Source organism: Physeter macrocephalus, unplaced genomic scaffold (genome assembly GCF_002837175.3).
Source record: "Physeter macrocephalus isolate SW-GA unplaced genomic scaffold, ASM283717v5 random_262, whole genome shotgun sequence".
In the NCBI taxonomy this organism is placed as follows: domain Eukaryota; kingdom Metazoa; phylum Chordata; class Mammalia; order Artiodactyla; family Physeteridae; genus Physeter; species Physeter macrocephalus.
The window spans coordinates 53,275-76,745 of NW_021145548.1; the positions used below are offsets into that span (position 1 = coordinate 53,275).

The following is a 23,471-nucleotide window of genomic DNA, read 5'->3' on the forward strand; positions in this document are numbered from 1 at the left end:
AGCTAGGTGGTTTGTGACCACCTAGAGGGGTGGGATAGCGAGGGTGGGAGGGAGGGAAGAGATATGGGAACATACGTATATGTATAACTGATTCACTTTGTTGTAAAGCAGAAACTAACACACCATTGTAAAACAGTTATACTCCAATAAAGATGTTAAAAAATAAACAAATAAAATAAAAAGAAGAAACTAACAAAAATAAATAAATTAAATAAATAAATTTATTTAATTTATTTATTTTTGGCTGCATTGGGTCTTTGTTGCTGCACACAGGCTTTCTCTAGTTGCAGCGAGCAGGGGCTACTCTTCGTTGCGGTGTGTGGGCTTCTCATTGCGGTGGCTTTCTCTTGTTGCGGAGCACGGGCTCTAGGCGTGCGGGCTTCAGTAGTTGTGGCACGTGGGCTCTAGAGCACAGGCTCGGTTGCGGTGCACAGGCTTAGATGCTTCGCGGCATGTGGGATCTTCCCGGACCGGGGCACGAACCCGTGTCCCCTGCATCGGCAGGCAGATTCTTAACCACTGCACCACCAGGGAAGTCCCTCACCCATTCATTTCTTTTTTTTTTTTTGTGTGTGGTATGCGGGCCTCTCACTGTTGTGGCCTCTCCCATTGCGGAGCACAGGCTCCGGACGCGCAGGCTCAGTGGCCGTGGCTCACGGGCCTAGCCGCTCCGCGGCATGTGGGATCTTCCCGGACCGGGGCACAAACCTGTGTCCCCTGCATCGGCAGGTGGACTCTCAACCACTGCGCCACCAGGGAAGCCCACCCATTCATTTCTTTATTCAACTATTTATATATGTATAAACTCATGGATATTTACTTTATTCCGTGAGTCAGAATCCAGTACTATTAATATTCATTTTCTTGCTCAAATTTTACCAGCTTTGGCCATAGGGAACTCTTTCAAGTTGGCACCTGTGTCCTTTCAGTATGTCTCCAACAATTTGTGAGCACTTTCTTACTTTCTGACCCCACAAGATGTTCTAGGCTTATCTTGTATTTTCCCTGCCTCATCCTTGGAATCAGCTTTTTTCCTAGGAGCCCTGGTTCCTATCTTTGGAGAATGGTATTTAGACACCAAGTTCTAAGATCTAGGTGTGCTCATTGCTCCTGGGGTGTCATTGTTTCTAGGCCCTCTTAGCTGACAGAGTTAGGAAATATATGTATATATACCAACACGTGCATGTACACACATATCTACATTTCTTTCTGTATCTATCCATCTGTATTTATATATTTAAAATATTTAAAACCATGAGTTCCTACTGATAACCTCCAACTCCAGTCCAGCACCTCAGGGTTCTTTCTAGTCTTTCGCCTTTTCTTGTTTGTAGCATCTTTCTGTGACAGGTAGAAATGGCTGCCATTATCTTCAGTGTATTTACTGATTTGTTCGAAGTTAGTAGGACACATAAAATATTTTTTATTATGTTATAATCAGCATTACTAACCTGTGCCTTTGTGAAAAATACTTAGGTTAATTTTTTCCTACACCCTTCAGTGTGGTTATGTTATTCATTTGTAATAGAATTAGGTTCATTCCTTATTGTTTGTATTCTATTTGGGGTTCCTCCTCCACATCCTGGTTGGTCTTAATTATATATTTATTTTGGGAGTATGTGAAACATTACCATGGTTCCAAGATCTGAGCTATATAGAAAGGTATATTCAGAGAAGCATTGCTCCCCTCTCATCCCTGCTACCCTGACCCATTCCCTGTTCTTTCCACCCCGTTCTATCTCCCCCTACAAATAGTCAATCTCATAAGTTTCTGATTTTAAAATATAGAACACGTCACAAATTTGCATGTCATTCATGTGCAGGGGCCATGCTAATCTGTCCTGTGTTATTCTACCTTTAATGTATGTGCTGCTGAAATTGAGCATGGGAATGATCCTTTTCAAACAGAAACCAGATCATGTCACCCCTGCTCAAAACCCTCCATTTGCTTTCTGCCACCATAAGAGTAAAATCCAAACACCTTACTACACCTTACTTACTTACTTTAAGGCCCTACATGATCTGGCTTCAGTTTCCTGTTTATTTTCTCTGCTTTGTGCCCTTGCTCATTGTGTTCCAGCCACACCTGCCTTCTTGTGTCACCCACCTGTCAAGCGTTCACTTGCCTTCAGGTCTTTGCATTTGTCCTTCCCTAAGCCTGGTGCTGCTCTTCCCCCAGACATTCCTAGGGGTGGGTTCTTTTTTTTTTTTTTTTTTTTTTTTTTTTTTTTTTTTTTTTTTTTCATTTGATTTTATTTATTTTTTATACAGCAGGTTCTTATTAGTTATCTATTTTATACATATTAGTGTGTATACATCAATCCCAATCTCCCAATTCATCCCATGCCCCCCACCACCACTTTCCCCCCTTGGTGTCCATACGTTTGTTCTCTACATCTGTGTCTATTTCTGCAGGGCTGGGTTCTTTTGGTCTCTGATAAACATCCACGTCTTCATGGAGGTCTTTCCTAAATAGATCTCCTACCACTCTCTAACTCTTTATCTGGCTTTGTTTAGATTTATGGTACTCACCACTACCTGGCATATGTAATATATTTATTTATTGTCTGTCTTCCCCACTAGAATATCAGGCCCATGAAGCAGGGTCATTGTTTTGTTCACAGAACTTAGAAGAGTGCCTGGCACATAGTCAGTAGATAAGCAGTTGGTAAATTTTTGGTGAATGAAATTTGTGTCAGGTGCTTTACATGCATTATTTGATTTAATCCTCTCAATGAACATTTGGAGGTGAGCACTATTTTTATTCCAGTCTATAGGTGAAAATATGGAGGGTTAGAGGGGTCAAATACTCGCCCTAGATTACACTATTGGGAAAGGGTTGGCTGGAGATCTGGCCTTACTTCTCTCTGACTCCAAAGCCCACATTTGTGACTATCCATGCTGTGCTGTAGGGATTCTTTATAAACAGAGCATTTGGAGTTGTACTTGCCACACATAGTAATTGTAAAGATATAACATGAGTGTGTTTTGTAAACTATAAAGCACTGTCCAAATATGAGAATTATCAATATTATTGCTATAATTGTAGCTACCATTTATTAAATATAGGCAGCATACCAGCTCTACATCATTCTGTTACTTAATCCTACAGCAGCCTTTTGAAAGCGAGATGAAAAAAATAGAAGCTCAGGAAGATGAGGTGACTTGCCCAAGGCAACAACACTGGTTAAGCCTGGCAGTCTCACTCCAGAGCTGGAATGCTTAGCTGTGTCACTCACCGGCTCTCTGTCCTAAGCAAGAGGACATGCAGACATGCTTTTGAGAACTCCTTGTTGCTTTTCACTGTCAGGCAACTTATTCCTGGAATTCCAAGAGGAGTTGGAGCAAGTCTATAAAGTGTACTGTGCCAGCTACGAACAGGCCTTGCTGCTGGTGGAGACCTACCAGAAGGAGCCACGGCTGCAGGGGGAGATCCAGGACACCATTGAGGCAGTGCTGTGAGTATAATGACCCTCATGGACCCCGAGGTCAGAGGCTGTTTAAGTCTCACCCCTGCTTGGTGCTGCTCACACTGCTTCAGGAATGTCCCAGTCAGACTAGGCTAGGCTATGCTGCAGGGACAAACAACTCCCAACTCTTTCAGTGGCTTCGACCAACAAGGTTTCTACCTTCCTTATGCTCCACTGCAGGTTAACTTGGGGCTCTTCATGTTGAGACTCAAGCTGACAGCAGCTACTGTCTGGAATATTGCCAGTAACTTGGCAAAGGAAAAAAGTGCTCTGGGGTTCTAACACTGGTAACTAAATGCTGTTAGTCCAGAAGTGATATTCGTTGCTTCTCAAAATTCATGGGCCAGAACTAATCACATGGCTTCGTCCAGCTACCAGGAGGCCAGGGCCTGCCATCCAGCCATGTGTTCAGAGGCAGAAAAGCAGAAACATTTGGTGAACAGCACTCGTGACTACCATAGGGAGGGCAGTGAGATGGTGGGAACCATGTGGTGTAAGCAGCAGTGGCAGGAAACAGGCTTGTATCACCTGGGGACACCTCTCGACGGATGGCTAGAGTCTTGCCCCATGGAAAAGGATCAGAACTGCTCTGGGTGGCCTCGCAGCCCAGAGCTGGCATCGATGAGTGGGAGCTCCAGGTAGAGGTATGTAGAAAAAAAATATTTTTAAATTAAAATTTTGAACGGGTAACAGTTGCATGTTTCAAAAGCTTTAAAACATCTGCATTTACACAGTAAAAAGACCTTTCCAACCCTGTCCTTTTATCCACCCACTTACTGCTCCTACCCACAAAGTTAAGGTAACCACTTTTAAATTACTTATGGATCTTAGCAGAGTTCCTGTATGCCTATACAAGGAAATACAACTATATACTCTTATTTTCCCCATCTTTTTAATGAAAGTGTGTAATTTTTTTTCACTTACATTATATCTTGGAGGTCTTTCCATTTCAATACATACATGTATGATCCTTTGAACGGCTACGTATTCTTCTACTCTGTGGCTGTTCCGCAGTTTATTTAACTGGTCTCTGTTGGTGGACATTGGTTTCTTTCTATTATTTTCATATTACAGGCAGTGCTACAGTGATTAGGCACGAACATATGTTATTTTACTGAGGTGCAAGTATATCTGTAAGTTAAATTTCCAGATGTGGAATTGCTAGGTCAAAAGAAGTATGTATTAATAATTTTGACAATATTGCAAAATTGCCCTCTGTAAAGGTTATACCAATTGATATTCCCATGAGCAGCATATGAGGGTGTTTCTCCACAGCCTTACCAGCAGTGTGTTGTTAAACTTTAGAGTATTTACCACTGATAGGTGAAAAATGGCATCTCAGTAATGTTTCATTGTGCATTTATCTCCGGGAGACGCAAGAGGGAAGAGATATGGGAACATATACATATGTATAACTGATTCACTTTGTTATAAAGCAGAAACTAACACACCATTGTAAAGCAATTATACTCCAATAAAGATGTTAAAAAAAAAGTTGATCATCCTTTTTATTAATATTTATTTTTTGGCTGTGTTGGGTCTTAGTTATGGCACGCCAGATCTTTTGTTGCAGTGCATGGGCTCTTCGTCGCGGCGCACGGGCTTCTCTCTAGTTGTGGCGGGTGGGCTCCAGAGCGCGTGGGCTCTGTAGTTGTGGTGTGAGGGCTCTAGAGTGCGTGGGCTCTGTAGTTGTGGCACGCAGGCTCTCTCATTGTGGCACTTGGCCTATCTAGTTGCGACGCGCAGGCTCAGTTGCCCTGCAGCGTGTGGGATCCTAGTTCCCTGACTAGGGATTGAATCCTCGTTCCCTGCATTGGAAGCGCGGAGACATAACCACTGGACCACTGGGGAAGTCCCTTGATATCTTTCTATATATTTAAGAGGTATTTGTATTTCCTTGCCTGTGAATTGTTCTGCTTCTTTTCTGTTTTGAAAAGGCTTATATCTTCCCAAGGAACAGGCTCACCAAATGAAGATAGATGAAGGTCATCCTCTGGAAAGCAGAGTAGAGTAGGAGGAACAGAAGTTATTATTGTTATTTCATCTTACTTAGACATTTCCTGTATACCCAAGAGAAAGACAGTGTAGGTTTAGGGCTTTGAAGTTGATATTATCTCACGTGGAGCCTCCTGCTACCTCTCCTCCTTCTCTTATCTTATCCTTACCCCTCTACTCCCTGAAGCCTCCTTTTGAAGTACCCATGTCCTAACCCATCCCAGCCTCCAAAAAAGCCTACATTCATTTTCTCCTTTGCTTCCTTTGATCCCTTCATGGAACTTACAAACTTAGGCTTTTGCAAGGGTCACTAAATACATTTCTACAGGAGTGAGCAATGAGGAAAGCAAGATGCCAGATGTGGGACAAAAGGGAGTAGTGGAGACTGTGGCAAACCAGAGCCAAGAGACCCTGTATAGAGTGCAGCTGCAGCCCAGCCTTGGCTGATTGTTGCTGTATCGAGTAGCTTTTGCTATGTAACAAACTGACCCAAATATAGTGGTTTAAAGTATAAATCATCCCCAAAATATGTTTAAAGCAAACATGTATTTAGGTCACACTTATGCATGTTAGTGGTTTAGCTGGGCTCAACTCAGTAAATGATTCTTCTAGTCCTGACTGAACACCCTCATGTGTCTGTGATCAACTGCGGTCAGCTTTGCTCATGTTGGCTGGGCTCTCTTATGTATCTGGGACATACAAGCAGATTCAGCTCTGCCTTTTGAGATCTCAGCTTGGAATTGGCATGCTGTACCAGACTCAAGGGGTGGAGAAGTATTCCCCACTTCTTTTTTTTTTTTGCAGTATGCGGGCCTCTCACTGTTGTGGCCTCTCCCTTTGCGGAGCACAGGCTCCGGACGCGCAGGCTCAGTGGCCATGACTCACGGGCCCAGCCGCTCCGCGGCACGTGGGACCTTCCCGGACCGGGGCACGAACCTGTGTCCCCTGCATCGGCAGGTGGACTCTCAACCATCGCGCCACCAGGGAAGCTTCCCCACTTCTTGATGGGAGAAGCTTCAAAGTCATATTCAAAGGGTGTAGATACAGAGAGTGAAATAATTGCAGGCATTTTTTATAAACCATTTCCCTCAGTTGCCATGTAGAAATGTGATTCCAGTGTGCCCAGATCCTCTGATCTTTCAAGAGAAACCAGAAACTTTGATGTAAGTCTCCCAAGTGTTAAATATTGTCATCTAATTCAGACATGTTAGAAACACTATGTGGGGGGCCCTAGTTGGCACAGAGGCTGCTGTTTGTCATGTCTTCTGTACTCAGGTCTTTTTCAGCCAGGCAAGTCCAGGCTTTTCTCATGGGCTTTGACGCCAAGCTGCCTGGCAGCGGATTGGGCTTTGCCCCTTATTCACCTTGGCAGAGCCATTTCGTATCTCACAACCTTGTTTCCCTACATGTGGAGTGGGAGTAATAACAGCTCATGGGGACATAGACTCACTGCATGCAAGTAACACGGAAAAATTCCCAGCTATTGTGGTTACCCTGGCTAGGCAAGGATTATGCTTCACTGAGACCACACTGTGGTTCTCAACTCCGTTGGCCCCAACGCCCCGCCCCCTTTTTATAACAAACATTAAATAAATTTATTATCCTGAGTAATATTCTGAAAAAAAAATTCTCCTGCCTATATACATAACTGAAAAAAATCAATATAATGGCTTAACTATAACTAAAGGAGAAATAAAAGGAAAATAATTTCTAAAAAAGTAATATGTATTTCAGTGTGCAAATGCTTGGGTAACACTACACTAGAAAATATTATGAAGCAGTCAGATGCTTGTACCTACTTATAATAAATAAGCTTGGATTTAAGCAAAGAAGAGTCAGAAGCCATTGTGTACGAGAAGTACAGAAAAAGAAAAGAGCAGAGAATGTGTGTACCCTGCAAGAACAGTGAGCAATGATAACAAACTTGACTTCCTTGTGTATGATAAGATAAAGAAGGAAATAACATAACTGAAGTAGGGATAACATTACATACTGGGAGGCAGAGGAAATGAGGAAGGATTATGTTCCTGCAAATGACCTCGGTCTTATTTATAAAAGGTGTGTCATGGTAATTCCCAGTGTTAAGATATGTGACAGGATGGAGTCCAAGTGTCACAAAAATATCTCAGTTCTTGAAATCGCAGCCCATTTCAAGGCATTCATTCAGTCTCTGAATGTTGAAGAGGGGCACATGAAACGTAGAACGATTCTCCATAATGCAGGACTGTCCTCGCAGGATATCCTGCATCCCTGGGTCCCTGCCAACTAAATGCCTGCAGCATACCAGAGCCTACAAGTTTCAAAAATGCCCTCAATGAAATGCTCTGGTCTGATGTTCCAGCAGGAATGACATTCTTTCTGTCATCCAAATTTTATTCTGTAGATTTACAGGCAGACAGAAAATAGACTTCCCATGGGAAAATGTAGACATTGGATGGATGGATGGATGGATAGATAGATAGATAGATAGATAGGTAGAAAGAATGAATTTTTAAGGGGCTCCTGTTATACATGCTCTAGAACTTTTGATCCCTTCCCTCTTGAAACAATAATCCTGCCTTTCTTGTGCTGATGATCATGGGACTCTTTCTGGAGTTTGGCCGACTAGAATCACACCAGCCATAAATGGTTCTTTCTCATCCAGGTAGGATAGATGGTACCATCTAATTAGATCTTTGGGATTCTAAAATATATGCCGCCTCCCACTTTTTATTTGGATGGGTGAGTGGGTGGGGTGTCTAGTTTATCCTGTCTCTCTTCCCCCCCCCACCCCCCACTTTGTTTTTGGCCTCACCGTGTGGCATACGGAACTTTCCTGACCAGGGATCGAACCCTCGCCCCCTGCAGTGGAAGCGTGGAGTCTTTGTGCGGCTTGTGGGAATCTCAGTTCCCTGACCAGGGATTGAACCTGGGCCATGGCAGTGAAAGCCCAGAATCCTAACCACTAGGCCACCAGGGAACTCCCAGTTTATCCTGTCTTTTAAGGCAGCGCTTCCCACCTGGGGGCCAAGGGAATCAAGGCTTGCCCTTGCAGCCGGCAGGAAGCTCTGCCTTAGGGAGACCATTCTAGTGGCATAGCTTTCAGGGGGAGGAGGCTGCTTACACAGGTGGATCAGTCCAGCACAAAGCACATGCAGTTCCACAACAACTGAGGCAGAGTGTTTGGAAAAGGCAAATGACATGTTTTCCTTTATTGGCATTTTTAATTTGCTTTAAATTTAAAAGTAACATGTGGTTATTGAAAAAAGAAATTTCAAACAGTGCACAGGTATATAAAGTAAAAAGTCCATTCCCCTTTGGTTTCCCGTTTCCCCATCCCTCCCCCTAGTAAACATTTTCCATCCGAACTTTATTCTGTATATTTACAGACAGACAGACAGACAGGAAATAGACTTTCCATGGGAACATCTAGATGTTGGATGGATGGATAGATAGGATGAGTGAATGAATGAATGAATTTTTTAAGGGGCTCCTACTCTACATGCTTTTCTAGGACTTGCTTTTTCACCTAATCATGGCCATGAATAAATATCTTTTCAGGACAATATGAATTGCTCTACCATGTTCTTTTTAATGACTGCATAGAGTTCCTTCCCGGGGCAGCTCATAGTCTGTGGTCTATTTAACCATTCCCTATTGATGGATATTTGGATTGTTTCCGAAATTTTGCTGTCATAAATAGAGTTGCTGAATAACTTCTACCTTTATCCATGCTCACTTGAGTTGATATTTCTTTTTTTTTTTTAATTTTATTTTTGGCTGTGTTGGGTCTTTGTTGCTGTGCGTGGGCTTTCTCTAGTTGCGGCGAGCAGGGGCTGCTCTTCCTTGTGGTATGCAGGCTACTCAGTGCGGTGGCTTCTCTTGTTGCGGAGCACAAGCTCTAGGTGCACGGACTCCAGTAGTTGTGGCGTGAGGGCTCAGTAGTTGTGGCTTGCGGGCTCTAGAGCACAGGCTCAGCAGTTGTGATGCACGGGCTTAGTTGCTCTGCGGCATGTGGGATCTTCCCAGACCAGGGCTCGAACCCGTGTCCCCTGCATTGGCAGGCGGATTCTTAACCACTGTGCCACCAGAGAAGTCCTTGAGTTGATATTTCTGGGTAGATTTCTATAGTAGGATTGAGGGAATAAAGGGTTTGTATATTTCACAAATTGCCAAACTGCTCTCTAAAAAGATCCCACCAGAGACTCCCCTGGGGCGCAGTGGTTAAGCATCCACCTGCCAATGCAGGGGACACGGGTTCGAGCCCTGGTCTGGGAAGATCCCACGTGCTGCAGAGCAACTCAGCCCGTGCGCCATAACTGCTGAGCCTGCACTCTAGAGCCTGCGTGTCTAGAGCCTGTGCTCCGCAACAAGAGAAGCCCCCGCGATGAGAAGCCTGCGCACCGCAACGAAGAGTAGCCCCTACTCGCTGCAACTAGAGAAAGCCCGTGTGCAGCAACAAAGACCCAACGCAGCCAAAAATGAATAAATAAATAAATTTTAAAAATAAAATAAAATAAAAAGATCCCACCAACTGATACTCTCACCAAGAGAATGTAAGAGGGCTGGTTTCCCCATACTCACCCAACTCTGGGTGAGCCTTTCAATTTTTGTTGCCTATCTGAAAGGCTGCATAAAGAGTTTTCTCCAACTTACCTTAGAAAGGCTGTAAATTAAGAGGCAGCTGTAATTCTGTAGTTACTCTTTGATGGTTTTGAAGAAGAGATGTAATCATCTCTTTGAAGACCCCCCTCCCCTCTGTCACTTGTGATTTGTAAGGTGACAGTTGTCCCTTTCCCATGGAAAGTAAGCCCAGAGGACAGAGTTTTGCAAATATCTGGCGACTGTTTTTACCTCTCCTGCCCAGAGTCAGCCAAGCACTAGGCAACCCTTGGTGAGAGCAGATGGTCAGCGTAGGCATGTCCGGACAGGTAATCCCACCCCTGCATCCCAACCCCCTGCAACTAATGGAGGGGCCCTCACCTGCTCTGTCTGTTCCTAGCCTCATGGCTGATCTTTCCTGGACATTTGATCTAGAGATTTTTCCATAGGAAGAAGAGCAAGAGGCAAGGGTACAGTGGAGAGGAGGCCAGATAATAGTCATGAGAAACATTTGTGAGTCTTCGTGGAGGAGGCATGCTTAGACATTGTGGTTTGAAAACCTTGTGGGTTTCTCAGAAGGTGGGTCTGAGGGCTACTGGTCATGATCAAGGAAAGACTGTTGGAGCCTTGTCCCAGATGCCGTTGACTTGGGCACTCTTTCTGCAACTTCCAGACATCATCAGGAAGGGGACTAGAAATAATCATCTATGCATCAAATGGTGCATCTGGAAGGGACCTTGACACTATCAGTTCCTGTGTTTTGTTTTATATTTTACTTTTTTAAATGAAAAATTTCAAACCTATAGAAAAATAGAATAATGTAATGAACACTCACATACCCACCACCTGAAATTAACAAGTATTAATGTCTGCTGTTTGCTGTATCTAATTTTATGCTATATACTTTACAGGAAATTACAGATAATTATGACTTTTTACCCTTAAATACATCTCTAAACATTAAGTTCCTATGATTTAAATTTTAAAAAACTTTTTTTGGGGGGTGGACCATGCTGCACAGTTTGCAGGATCTTAGTTCCCCCACCAGGGATCAAATCTGGGTGGGCCCACGGCAGTGGACTGCCAGGGAATTCCCAAGTTCCTGTGATTTTAAAAGCTCTTCTTTTTTAAAGCAGCAGAACCATTTTATTAAATGAAATATTCTGTGCATGTCCAACAGATGGAGTTGTGCTTGAGACATATCCAAGTGGAGATTTCAAGTAGGCAGTTGACCATGTGTGTCTGGAGCTCTGGACAGAAGTAGGAAGTGGAGATATGGGTTTGGGATGTGTTTAAAGCCATAGGACTAAATGAGGTCAGTAAGAGAGTGAGTGGAGAGAGAAGGAGGAGAGGAGGCCCTGGGCACTCCAGCATTGGAGAGAAGCCAGCAGAGGAGGCCAAGAGAGTGGCCTGTGGAGTGAGAGAAGCAGGTCGAAGAGTGTCTCTGGGGCCAAAAGAAGAAAGTGTTTCGAGAAAGAGGGAGTGGTCAGCTGTGCCTGCTGTTGAGAGACTGAGTAAGCTGAGGGCAGAGAACTGACCATTAAATTTAGTACAGATGGGGAACCAAGGCCCAGAAAAGGGTAAAGTGAGAACTAGAAGCACTCGTGTAACATATAGACCTCACAGACTACAGATGAGGAAACTGAGGACCACAGAAGGAGGGTGACTTAACTGAGATCACACAGTGAGTTAAATGGCAGAGCTGGGACTAGAGCCCAAGCCCCTTGGTGCCCCCAAGGGTGGACTTGACCTACCTAACACCAGCCTTCTCCCTCAGGCCTCAAGCTGGACCCTCAGGCCTCAGTTTCTTGCTGGTAATTCCTTTGCAGAGGATTACCAAATACCCATTGCTGCTGCAGAAAATTCTGGAGAACACACTCCCTGATGCCAGTGCCTACCCTGTCCTTCAGAGGGCTACCTCTGCCCTCCAGGACGTGGTCACCAACATCAATGAGTACAAGAGGCGCAAAGAAGTGGGTAAGGACTTGGGGCATTTAGGCGATACATGAGTGAGAATGCTTCTAGTTACAAAAAACTCATCTCAAACTGGCTTCACCAGTAAAGGGAATATAGTAGCTCATGTAACCCACAAGTCCAGAAGTAATGTGGGCTTTAAGTAGAGGGTTTGATCAGGGTGCTGGCATCATTTCCCTGCAATTCTCTTGTCTCTGGCCTTTACTATGCATCACCTTCCTTTTCAGGCTGGCCTCCCTCATAATAGTAAAGGGCTATTGCTGTCCTAAGACTCACATCTGCGCACCACATCCTCCAGGATAAGATGGGCCCTTTCTCCCCTTAGCTGTAAAAACTAAATTGGAGTTTCACTCTGACAGGACTCACTTGAGTCATATGCTCACCCTGAACCAGTTGCCATGGTTAGGGGAATGCCATGAACTGATTGGCTTCAGCCTGGGTTATGTGCCCTTCTTTGAACCTATCACTGTGGCAGGGGGTGGGGGGATTGTATGAATTGGCTTATAACAGTCAGCACCCACTCCTTGAACTAAGGCGGAATCAATCTTATCTAAACCACATGTCTGCTACACTAAGCAGAAATGAATACTGGGGAGGCAAAGAGCTGTGTATTTATCAAGGGTGAGGGTAAGAGGAGAAAGTGGGGAGGTTGCTGCCTCTGAAGTTGTTAAAACAGAAAGGTCTGGAAAGTGAAGCAGTGTCCCAAGTAGATGAAAAACTCAATTGCACAACTCAGACCGTATAGTAATGATAATTTAGCTAATGTTTACTAAAGGCTAACTATGACATGTTTTTTTCACTCATTTTCTTGTTTGATCCTTACGATAGCCCTGAGGTTGGCAATGTTAGCCCCATTTCACAGTTGGGTAAAATGAGAGCTTAAGTCATTTGCTCCAGACCTATCATCTTATGTGATCTCCTAGCAATCCTGTGAGGTGGCTAGGCTCATTTACAGTTGAGGAAACTGAGGCCTAAGAAGTCAAGCAGGCAGGAAGCTCTTCAGTCAGGGTGCTCACATCAGAGTGAGGGCTCTGAGCCCTGTGCTTTTCCTCCGAGATTCACCATTCTAATGGGTGTGACTCTGACATTTGAGAAGAGGGCCCAAGAGATGCCTTGCCAGGTATGTCAGGGGCTCTTGCTTTCCCGGGTCAGCTCTGGTTCCTGTACCCTCCTTCTCCTCTGTTGGTGCAGCCTCCAAGTACACCAAGGTGGAGCATCTGAGCCTCCGGGAGCGACTGGCCCGCATCAATATGCACACCCTTTCCAAGAAGACCACCCGGCTGAGCCAGCTGCTGAAGCAGGAGGCGGGGCTCGTACCCAGGGTAAGCACGGGCGGGAGGAAGGGTGGTATCCCAGCCATCCCAAGGGGCAAGACTGTGCAGCGCGGGGTCTTAGACTCCTTTCAGAGATGAGGAAACTGAGGCTGAGGGAGTGAACTTCCAGCATGCGTAGCCAGGACGAGGCAGAGTAGGCACCACCACTTGATTCTGGAGAGCCAGGGTGGGGCTTTCTCCTCTGCATCTTGTGCTGTTCTTTCTCTGGGGCCTTTTGATACAGATAGGAGATGTCTGGGTCTGGGCAAGGAACCAGCCTTGAATAGGTACTAGTAGCAGCTCAGGTGGATTGAATACTTACTCTGAACCAGGTATTAATGGATCCACACAATGAAATAAGTTCATACTATTCCCATATTGCAGATGAGGAAACAGGCTCAAAGAGAGTAAAACACTTGCCTAAGTTCACACAACTAGGAAGCAAGTGAACCAGGACTCACGGGCTCTTGTGTCTGATTCCATGGTCTGAATACAGAACCACCAAGCTGCACTTACTGCCTCTAACCGTCCCACTCAGTTTTGGGGCTGGAGGAACTGGCTCTGATGGGTGGGTCTGTGGAAAGGTGGTCCCTGGTAAGGACTTGGGAAAGGGGTGTACACTGGCCCCATGTGGATGTTCTCGGCCCTCATAAGCATAACTTTACTCTCAGACAGAAGACAAGGAATTTGATGACTTAGAAGAGAGCTTCCACTGGGTGTCGCTGTGTGTGACCGAGCTGAAGAGCAATGTGGCTGCTTACCTGGATAATTTGGAGGTGAGGATCCTGTGGTTAATAGTGGGTGGGGTGGGGCGGGGCTGGGATCCCCGGGCAGGAGTCATGCAGGGCCCATTGAACAAGCTGACAAAGACACCAACTTCAGGAACCAAATGGAAAAGGTCATACAGTTGCTGGCTGGAGGCCAGAAGAGGGGCCGTTCGCAAGCACTCCTCAGCCCACAGGTCATCTGACTGGGGCAGCTTCTGAGTTCATTGAGTTCTCAGGGGGGCCGTGTTCCCACTGGGTAGGGTCAGAATTCACTGGAATCAGAGCCCTCTGGAGGGATCCTGCCAGAACAGCACCCAGAGCAGGGGTGACAAACACAGGTGCTCAAAAGGACCAGGCAGGTAATATTGTTGACTGAAGTGTGCAGGTGTATAAGGCCTATTGTCTATTTATGAGACTTTTTTGGTAGAGTTCAGTATGTAGTAATAGTTGGAGTGTGAATGACCAAATAAATGAATGAATGGATAAAATGAAAGGGGTGAGTGAGTTATTCCTTGGCTCACAGGAGTTGTTACTGTGCGGGAATGTGGACCCAGTGCTGCCAGTTCTTCTGATTTTAAGGAAGAAGAAAACTGGAAATTCAGACCTTTAGGTGAAATCTCACCCTGTGTTCATGTGAGCAGCTAATTAAATAAGAATTTAAATGTTATGTGGGCCCAAGAAAATATATTTCTGCAAACCGCATTCAGCCCACAGGGACACCAGTTTGCATTCCCATCCAGCAACATCACTTTCCTTTCACCAAAATTCCCCCTTCATTCTTGTCATGGATGCTGACTCATTCCATCCACTCAGTCCCTTTTGCATGGTTTTGTTCTCAATCACGTCCATTTGCACAAACCAGCTCAGTCAGACGATAACAGGCTCTTTGGATAATAGGACTTGGGGTGGCATTATTGGAAGTATGCAGAAAGAGGGAGGTCGTAGTTCTACGCTCCTCACTGGGGCACATCCCCTGCTTGTTCCTGCTCCATCTTGGGCCGCCCAGAGGAAAGATCTGGACAGCACAGTGAGGCAGAAGAGGAAGGCACTCAGAGAAAGAATGGAGGGGCCCTGAAAGAGAGAAACCAGAGGCCCATGAGAGACACATCTGGCTTTGCAGAGTAGAACAGATATTTGGAAGCATTAACGTTGTATTTCCGTAAATGCAGGACTTACACGACGGATACAGTGTTGACATGGAATCCCACAGTGAGAAAACGACTCTCTCTTTTAATCCTCAGAGTCCAGGAAAAGCCTTTTTTTCTGACATGTCTTAAATAAACAGGCAGAACAAGTCTCCGGCTGGAAACCTTCATCAGGCCATCACGCCCAGACAGAACTTAATAGCATTATTTTTATAACAGTTATTCTTATATGCTTATTTATGGCAATTATTACTGGCTTTCCCTTTATGGGAGTGTCATAAGGTGGTTTTTTTTTTTGGCCGTGCCATGCGGCTTGCAGGATCTTAATTTTCCGACCAGGGATTGAACCCAGGCCCTCTGCAGTGAAAGCACGAAGTCCTAACCACTGAACCACCAGGGAATTCCCCATAAGGTGGTTTTTTTTTTTTTTTTTTCATCTGTACCATTTTTCTAGGTTCCACATATATGTTAATATACGATATTTGTTTTTCTCTTTCTGACTTACTTCACTCTGTATGACAGTCTCTAGATCCATCCATGTTTCTACAAATGACCCAATTTCGTTTAAGGAAAAATATTAATAGAACTCGAGGAACATGGAGATGGCAAAAAAAAATCACAAAGGAGATATGTAAATGTGTGAAGTTGAGGCAGCACTGAATAAGGAGAAAGATGTTGGCTCAGTCTAAGGAGGAACTTTCTAATCACCCAAGTTGTGCAAGGATAGAATAGGCTGTGTGCAGACACAGGGCGGGTGTGCAGACAGCCTGGGCAACCTCTTCCGTTCTGTGCTGGAGGGGGATTCAGGTGTGAGATGGCGACGACGGGCCATGATTGGCTCTCTCATTTGACCCCATCTAGGCTTTCCTCCGCTTCCGGCCCCAGGAATACGATCTGGACATCCCTGGGGGGCCTGTGGTGCAGTACTGTTACCTGGCAAGAGACCTGCAGCTCCAGGCCTTCCCTGAGTTTGTGAGCGGAACTTCTCCTTTCTTTTTTTAGGCAGGTGGCAGAGCCTCTAAGAATAATATTTAGAAGCCAGGCCTTTTCCACAACTGTCACATCCATAACAGTCCTGGATAGTCAGCAGGGCAGAGATTATTATTAGTGCATTTTCCTGATAAAAATAGCCCCAGCTAACGTTTACTGAGCCTTGTTATCTGCCAAGCACTGTGCTAAACTCTACATTCTTTCCCTCATTTAATCCTCACAACACAGCTTACAGGGTGGATACTATTAATAGCTCCATTCTGCAGATGAGAGCTTGAGGCTCAGAGAGGGTGACCTCCCAGGTTATTCAGATGGTCAATGGCAAGGATCTGTGCCTCAAGGACTATGCTTTTGACCACCATTCCATACAAAATTTTTTTCAACATCTGTGCACAGTAACCGTATTAAGAAGTGACATATATATTGAATACTTATTCTGTGCTAGGCACTCTGCTAAGCTTGTTACATACATTGTCCCCATTTTTCACATGGGCACATTGAGGCCCAGAAAGGTTAGATGTCATGCTAGAGGTCACAGCTGGTCGGTGAGGGTGGGATTGGAGCCCAGTCCTACCCACATCCAAAGCCCCTTCTCCATGTGCCCCGCCCTCTGCCACCTCCTTCCTCAACTCCCAAGTTCACCTCTCCCACAGAAGCAGCGGCTGGAAGCCCTGGTGTGGCAGCCATTGTGCAGCCTGGCCAAAGCCTTGGCCGGCCCTCAGAATCTGATCAAGAAGCGTCTGGACAAACTACTGGACTTTGAGAGGGTGGAAGAGAAGCTGTTGGAGGTGGGCAGCATGACCTATGAGGAAGAGGCGGCCTGGCACATGTATGAGGCACTCAACTCCCTGCTAGTGGCTGAGCTCCCACAGTTTAAGCAGCTGGCCGTGCGGTGGCTGGGCCAGATCCTGTGCACATTTGTGACCCTCCAGAGGGACCTTGCAAAGCAAGTGCTGCAGAGGGCAGAGGGCAGCTTGGCCCAGGTAAGGCCTCTGGGACTGGGGTGCCCCTGGGGAATAGCCAGGCAGGGCCTGGTCGCCCCTTCAGCCAGCTGTTTGCAGGGGCTGGGCTGGGCCTTCCAACAGGTTCTTAGGAGGAGGTTGTGGGGACCTTCTGGATCTCTCTTATGCCTGTTCTCCCTCCATTAATAGAGTCAGACCATGAAAGCAAGGGTGGAACTGGGACTCCAGGCCACTCTCAGGCTCTCGGACTCAGAAGCACAGGAGGCTCTGCTGGGAAAATACAGGCCTTGGGGCCATTCCCTGGAGTGTATTAGAAGTAGGTAACAGATGGGACTTCCCTGATGGCGCAATTGTTAAGAATCTGCCTGCCAATGAAGGGGACACGGGTTCAAGCCCTCGTCCGGGAGGATCCCACATGCCGTGGAGCAACTAAGCCCGTGTGTCACAACTACTGAGCCTGCGCTCTAGAGCCTGGAGCCACAACTGCTGAGCCCGCGTGCCACAACTACTGAAGCCTGTGCGCTTGGAGCCCGTGCCCCATAAGAGAAGCCACCGCAATGAGAAGCCTGCACACCACAACAAAGAGTAGCCCCCGCTCGCCGTAACTAGAGAAAGCCCGCGCACAGCAACGGAGACCCAATGCAGCCAAAAAAAAAAAAAAAAAGTAGGTAACAGAGACAGGGTCCTTTCTCCACAGTCAGGAGTAGATGTCTCAAGCTGCGTTCCTGCCACTGTTACTACTTCTAGCAGCTGCCTCCTTGTGAGCACTTACAGTGAATCTGTTTGGAATGCTTTCCATATATTGTCTCACTTAATCCTCACAATAACCCTACAGAGTAGGTATTATTATTATTCTCGTTTCAAAAGGAAGCCAGGGCACAGAGGTTAAGCAGCTTGCCCAAAGCCACACAGCTAATAGCTCAATTTGAATCCTGGCAGTTCAACTCCAGAGCCTGGGCTCTGAACCATAGTGCCCGACAGCCTCTAAAAGGAGCTGTCTGCTGAAAGTATAAATAGGTCACAAAGAGCTTTAGACATATCTCCAAGTGCAAACTTTGATTTAAGAATTTTGAAGACTGGGTTGGTATAGGAAAGAACTCTTAAATCTCTCTCTGATATCAACATCAGAGCTTAATGGCCTGTGGATCTAAGCTCTGGAGAAATTTCGGTACTGCTCATACCGCATGCTGTCTCCTGTGCTTCATGTGCCCCAGCTCAGCTTTCCCCGTCCAATCTGTTGCATAAAAATTCCTCTAAAATTTGCCACCCACCCCCATCGCTACCTTTCCAGCCCATGGTCCCACTGTGCATCTGCAACCTCCACTTCCAGTGCACCACTTCTGAGTGTGACCATGGTCCCTTTGCACAGACTCCTTCTTCAGCCTGGAATGTCCCTCCCCGTTGCCCCCATGCCTTTCGCAGTGCCTGGCCTATGGTGGGACCTGCCCAAATATGTGACGAATGAATCTCTCCATGAAGTTCTCAGAATCCCCCTCCTCCAGGTGGGAGAACCCACCTCCCCATCCTCTGTACCCCAGCAGCCCTTAGGATGTGCTTCTGCTAAGCACTTATCAGAGCCTGCCTCCTGCTGGCCTGATGGATGAAGCCGGTTCCCCTCATCGAGCTTTTCTTCTTTTTGGCCCTCACAGCATTTAGTACAGAGTTCTGTCTCAGACATTCTTTTTGAATTAAGCCTGAACCATCTGCAAAAAGAAGCATTTCTCTTTCCTGAAGGCAGAGGGTAAATTTGATTAGATGATCTTTTCATTCTTCTCTCACCCTCTAGTTTTCTGTCCAGGGGGGCCAGCTCCCCTTGTATTTAGACAGGGATGTGCAGGGCTGGGGAGTGTTCTAGGATACAGTAATGGGGAAAGTCAACTTCATAAGAGCAGAAAGAGGGCATTTCTTTTTTTTTTTTTCTTTCTTTTGGGGGAGTGGGACTGCGCTGTGTAGCATGCGGGGTCTTAGTTCCCCGACCAGGGATCGAACCCGTGCCCCCTGCATTGGGAGCACTGAGTCTTAAACTCTGGACCGCCAGGGAAGTCCCAGAAAGAGGACATTTCTTGGTTGATCCTGTAATACCGAATCTTAGGGCCTGTCAATGATTGATGCCAGCTTGCTGTGTGTGTCCCATGGCCCATTCACCTGGACAGTCCTTTGGAGCCTGGGAAAGGCCCACATGGTAGAACCTCAATCTGTCTTCATCCTGGGGGTAGGGGAAAGGCTCTGAACTAGAATGAAGTGTGGTGATTTTGGTGACCAGCAGAGAGGACATGTCTCTGTTAGCTTTGGGGCCCTGGTCACTCCTCGGCTGTCTGATGAGAATGCAGGAGATGACCAACAGGGCCAAGGTCCCGGGAGGCACCATTGTTCAGAACTCCTCAGGTTCCAAACCACCTCAGGCCTAAAGACTTGTATAACTGGGAGGCCGAGGAGGGGATCAAGCCTCGGGCCCAGCTGCAGTCAGTGTTGCCCAGCCTCTGACTTTCACTCCATCTCCTGGCTGTTTCCCTCTCTGGGTTGGCTTTATTGTCAAGCAGGCCTTTTCTGCAAAGTTGGAGAGAGTGGCTCCCAACAGCTCTAAGCGTTTACCTTTACATCTCAGAATCTAAGAGTCATGCTCTCATTCTCAGCCTTCATGTAGTAAATCTGATGGGAGTGGGAGTTTGGGATTGACATGTACACACTGCTTGCTTTATTTATTTATCTATCTATCTATTTATTTATTTATTTATTTTTTGCAGTACGCGGGCCTCTCACCACTGTGGCCTATTCTGTTGCGGAGCACAGGCTTCGGACGCGCAGGCTTAGCGGCCATGGCTCACGGGCCCAGCCGCTCCTCCGCATGTGGGATCTTCCCAGACCGGGGCACGAACCCGCGTCCCCTGCATCGGCAGGCAGACTCTCAACCACTGCGCCACCAGGGAAGCTTAACACACTGCTATATTTAAAATAGATAACCAACAAGGACCTACTGTAAAAAAAAATTAAAAATAAAAAGTAAAAAATAAATCAAAAAATTAAAAAAAAATCTGATGGGTGGTTTCCGATTGGCCTTGCTCTGCTCCACTGTCTACTCCCTGACCAATCACAGTGCTTAGGAAAAGGGATGCCATGACGGACAGTCCTGTGGCCAGGCAGTACCGCTGGACCCCCATAGAGGGATGCTTCCTTAAAGGAAGATGGGGCAGTAGCCAGGCCAAAACAACAGCTGACCAAGACATAAGGGGCCATCCTAACACATCTGGGGCTGGAGTGTGGCTGTCAGGGTCTCCCTGATGACAGTGTCTGTCCCCACCTAGCTTCCCCACCACCACATCTCTGATCCAGCCTTCAGGAAGCTGGTGGAGGATGCACTGGGCCAGACCGGTCATCAGCTTCACTCCATTCAAGAGAACTTCGAGAAAGTGCTGTCATCTCCCACCACACAAGTAAGTGTCCCTCCTTCCCCTGCAAAGACTATCCAGTCCTTCACCTGCCAGTGGAGTGAGATCAATCCCCTATTTCCTTTCCCTTTTCTTTTCCCAGTGTTCCTCCCCATCTCCTTTCTCTGTGAGCTGGGGGTGGGGGTCAGGTGGGAATCTCACACACACACACACACACACACACACACACACGCTCTTCATGGCCAGTAAGCATAAGAACAGGTCAGGAAGAGGAAAAGGCAAACATTTTACTCTTAGGTGAAATTAGACGTCATAATGGCTAAGTGGCATTTTTAGCCTGAAACCTGGAACTTCTTCAAATTTTTCATCAAAATTTACCATTTCCTCACCACCTTCTCATGGAACCTGCTTAAAATACCAGCATTCGGGATGAATAAAAAATTTGAATATGAGGTCATTTAAAATTTCTTTTTGCTGTGGAATTTTTAATTGCAAAGGACAGTATCTCAGCTGCATTGTGGTTTACAAAACTTTGGCCAGCCAAAGTCTTTTTTTTTTTTTGGTAAAGCATTTTCTCTAAAATATAACAAAAGGGTATCTTGCAGTCCACTTGAAGAATTCTTCAAGAATATATAAAATATTGTGTAGTTACTTTTACTGTATTTGAAAAGTAACTGAAGTAGCTGAAGGGAGCAGGGGCTCCCAGAGCATCATGAAACCTGGTTTGAGAAAACAAACTGTATTCAGTCACATGTGAGATGTGAAGTAAAGGGTCAGGAGACAGCTCCAAGATTCCCCAGAAGGGAGAATGGGGCCCTAGAGACACAGGGGGGCAGTAAAGGAGCCCAGCAGAGCTGGACAGATACAGGTGGCCTTTGCACCTGGCCAGAGCACAGAGGACATCAAAGACCCTCAGAGGTGTATGTGCACTTCAAGTGGGGCTGACTCCTCCTGGGGCCACAGCTGTCCCCACTTCCTCGCCCACCCTGAGATGCCCCAGCAGAGGACTCATCAGGACTGCTGCATGGGCTCTGCAGCTTGGGGAGAGGAAGGGTGCAGAAAATCAAGAAAAGAGCAGCCACTCAGATGAGTCATGGAAACTTCTATCTTTTTCTACTTAAGACAAAATAACATTTTTCTTATTGGAAAAGCAATCCATGCTGATTGCAGAAAAAAAAAGAGAAGATACAGAAAAAATAAAAAACAAATGGGACTATCACAGTCCTGGTGTGTTGGTAGGAAGAGAGGAGACCCCCCCCAGCCCCACCCTCCCTCACCCACCCCTGCAACATGCACACACCCTCCTATAAATTCTTGACTTATTTGGCTACGGGTACAGAACCCAGAGGAGTGAGGTGGCCACCCAGGACAGGAGAGTCCCAGTGAGATCTTTACAGGCCTCCCCGGTCCCTCCAGGGAGCACTGCTGTTCTCTGCACAGGTAGGGGCAGAGATTTGAGAAGGAAGGCAAAGGTTTGCTACCCCATACTTCTGTTAACACCCCCATTCTGAAAAAGAGCTACCCTGTCTCTACACTTCCATTTGAGGGCCTGTTTAGAAACCTGGAGTTCTCCTGGTTCTTGATCCTGATTCAGGAACCCATTGGAGGTAGGGGTAATGGCAGAGTCCATGCCCAAATGTCCCTGAAGGGCACTTCTGCCTACCTGCCTACACCCAGCACCTCTCCACCTGAAAATAATCATATAGAATATGATGAATATATATCCATCCATATATATCTAGCGAGAGAGAATATATAATAAATCTATATCCAACATTCTAAATTTCTTCTTTGTTTTACAAAAAGGGGACAATCACCTGAGTCCCTTCTTGTCGATACTTTTGCTGGAAGCAGTGAATGAAAAAACAAAGGCAGTGCCAGGAGATTTTTGGATGCTCTGAAAATGCACTGAATCATTCTCTTCAACTAGATGGCAATTTCCATCAGGGAAAAACTGTTTCTACTATGCCATTCACAAGGCTTACCATGCCTTGTACATGGTAGGGGGCTCAATAAATACTTGTGGACTCAAAACACATGGAATAAAAAACCACATTCTCTTTGTTCACACGTGTGTCTACACGTGCTGGCCCTGTGCTGGCTGTTTAAGATGCCAGGTGAGTAAGGCCTGGTGCCCACATGAAGCTCATAGTTTTGCTCATTGGGGTTAAAAGACGTGTGTAAGGCATTTTCCTGTGGGACAGCTTAGCTTGATGCTATGGGCAGAATTGAGGCCCCAGTCCTGGAGTTCTGTAATGGAGAGATTCAGAAACTGCCTTAGGACTTTAGAAAACCCAAGAAGTTTAGACCAGGGAAGGATTTTAGAAGTTAAGTTAGAAGTTTCTTCTGAAATGCCTTTGGATGCTAAGAGCATGTGTTTCTCATCTGATCCAGCCATCTATTAGTGAGGAGACAGTTGCCCCGACTGGGATGGGCTGATGGGCAGCAGAGGTGGGCTTGGCCCAGGACTCCTAGCTGTCAGCACGTGGGCCAACATTGGCGCCAGCTTTAACACTCCAGCTCCAACACCTGTGTCTGTCTCTGTCCTTTCTCCCCCAGCCACTCCTTCCAGGGGCTGAACGCCAGGTGCAGGCTCTCCTGAGCAGGTATGGCCCGGGAAAGCTGTACCAGGTGACAAGCAACATCAGTGGGGCTGGGACTCTGGACCTGACTTTGCCTCGGGGCCACATCGTAGCCCTCCTTCAAGACAAGGACACCAAAGGCAACAGCAGCCGATGGCTGGTGGACACTGGAGGTACATGGGACTTCATGGGCACTTCCCCGCCCTTTGGGAAAACTGTCCAACAGGAGCCAGTGGGGAAACATGGGCACTCTTGTGGACAGGGGTCCAAATCCAAGATGGGAATGAACACAGGTGAACATGGAGG

The 23,471-nt window shown here is 46.3% G+C and overlaps 1 protein-coding gene and 1 non-coding gene across 2 annotated transcripts in view; one reads left to right on the forward strand and one right to left on the reverse strand.

The window, feature by feature from the left end:
- Positions 1-23,458, forward strand: part of LOC102975360 (rho guanine nucleotide exchange factor 37) — a gene marked incomplete at its 3' end in the record, with an annotated part of 50,836 nt that extends 27,378 nt beyond the window's left edge. The window contains exons 4-11 of the mRNA XM_028484870.2: positions 3,311-3,458; positions 11,824-12,023; positions 13,212-13,342; positions 14,005-14,109; positions 16,107-16,217; positions 16,889-17,218; positions 20,500-20,628; positions 23,143-23,458. Coding sequence (XP_028340671.1) covers positions 3,311-3,458; positions 11,824-12,023; positions 13,212-13,342; positions 14,005-14,109; positions 16,107-16,217; positions 16,889-17,218; positions 20,500-20,628; positions 23,143-23,458 — 1,470 coding nt within the window. The remainder of the gene's footprint in view (positions 1-3,310; positions 3,459-11,823; positions 12,024-13,211; positions 13,343-14,004; positions 14,110-16,106; positions 16,218-16,888; positions 17,219-20,499; positions 20,629-23,142) is intronic.
- LOC112065558 (U6 spliceosomal RNA) lies at positions 1,779-1,886 on the reverse strand. The gene has a single exon (XR_002892103.1). It is a non-coding gene; the product is annotated as a U6 spliceosomal RNA (small nuclear RNA).
- Positions 23,459-23,471: the final 13 nt, after the last annotated feature.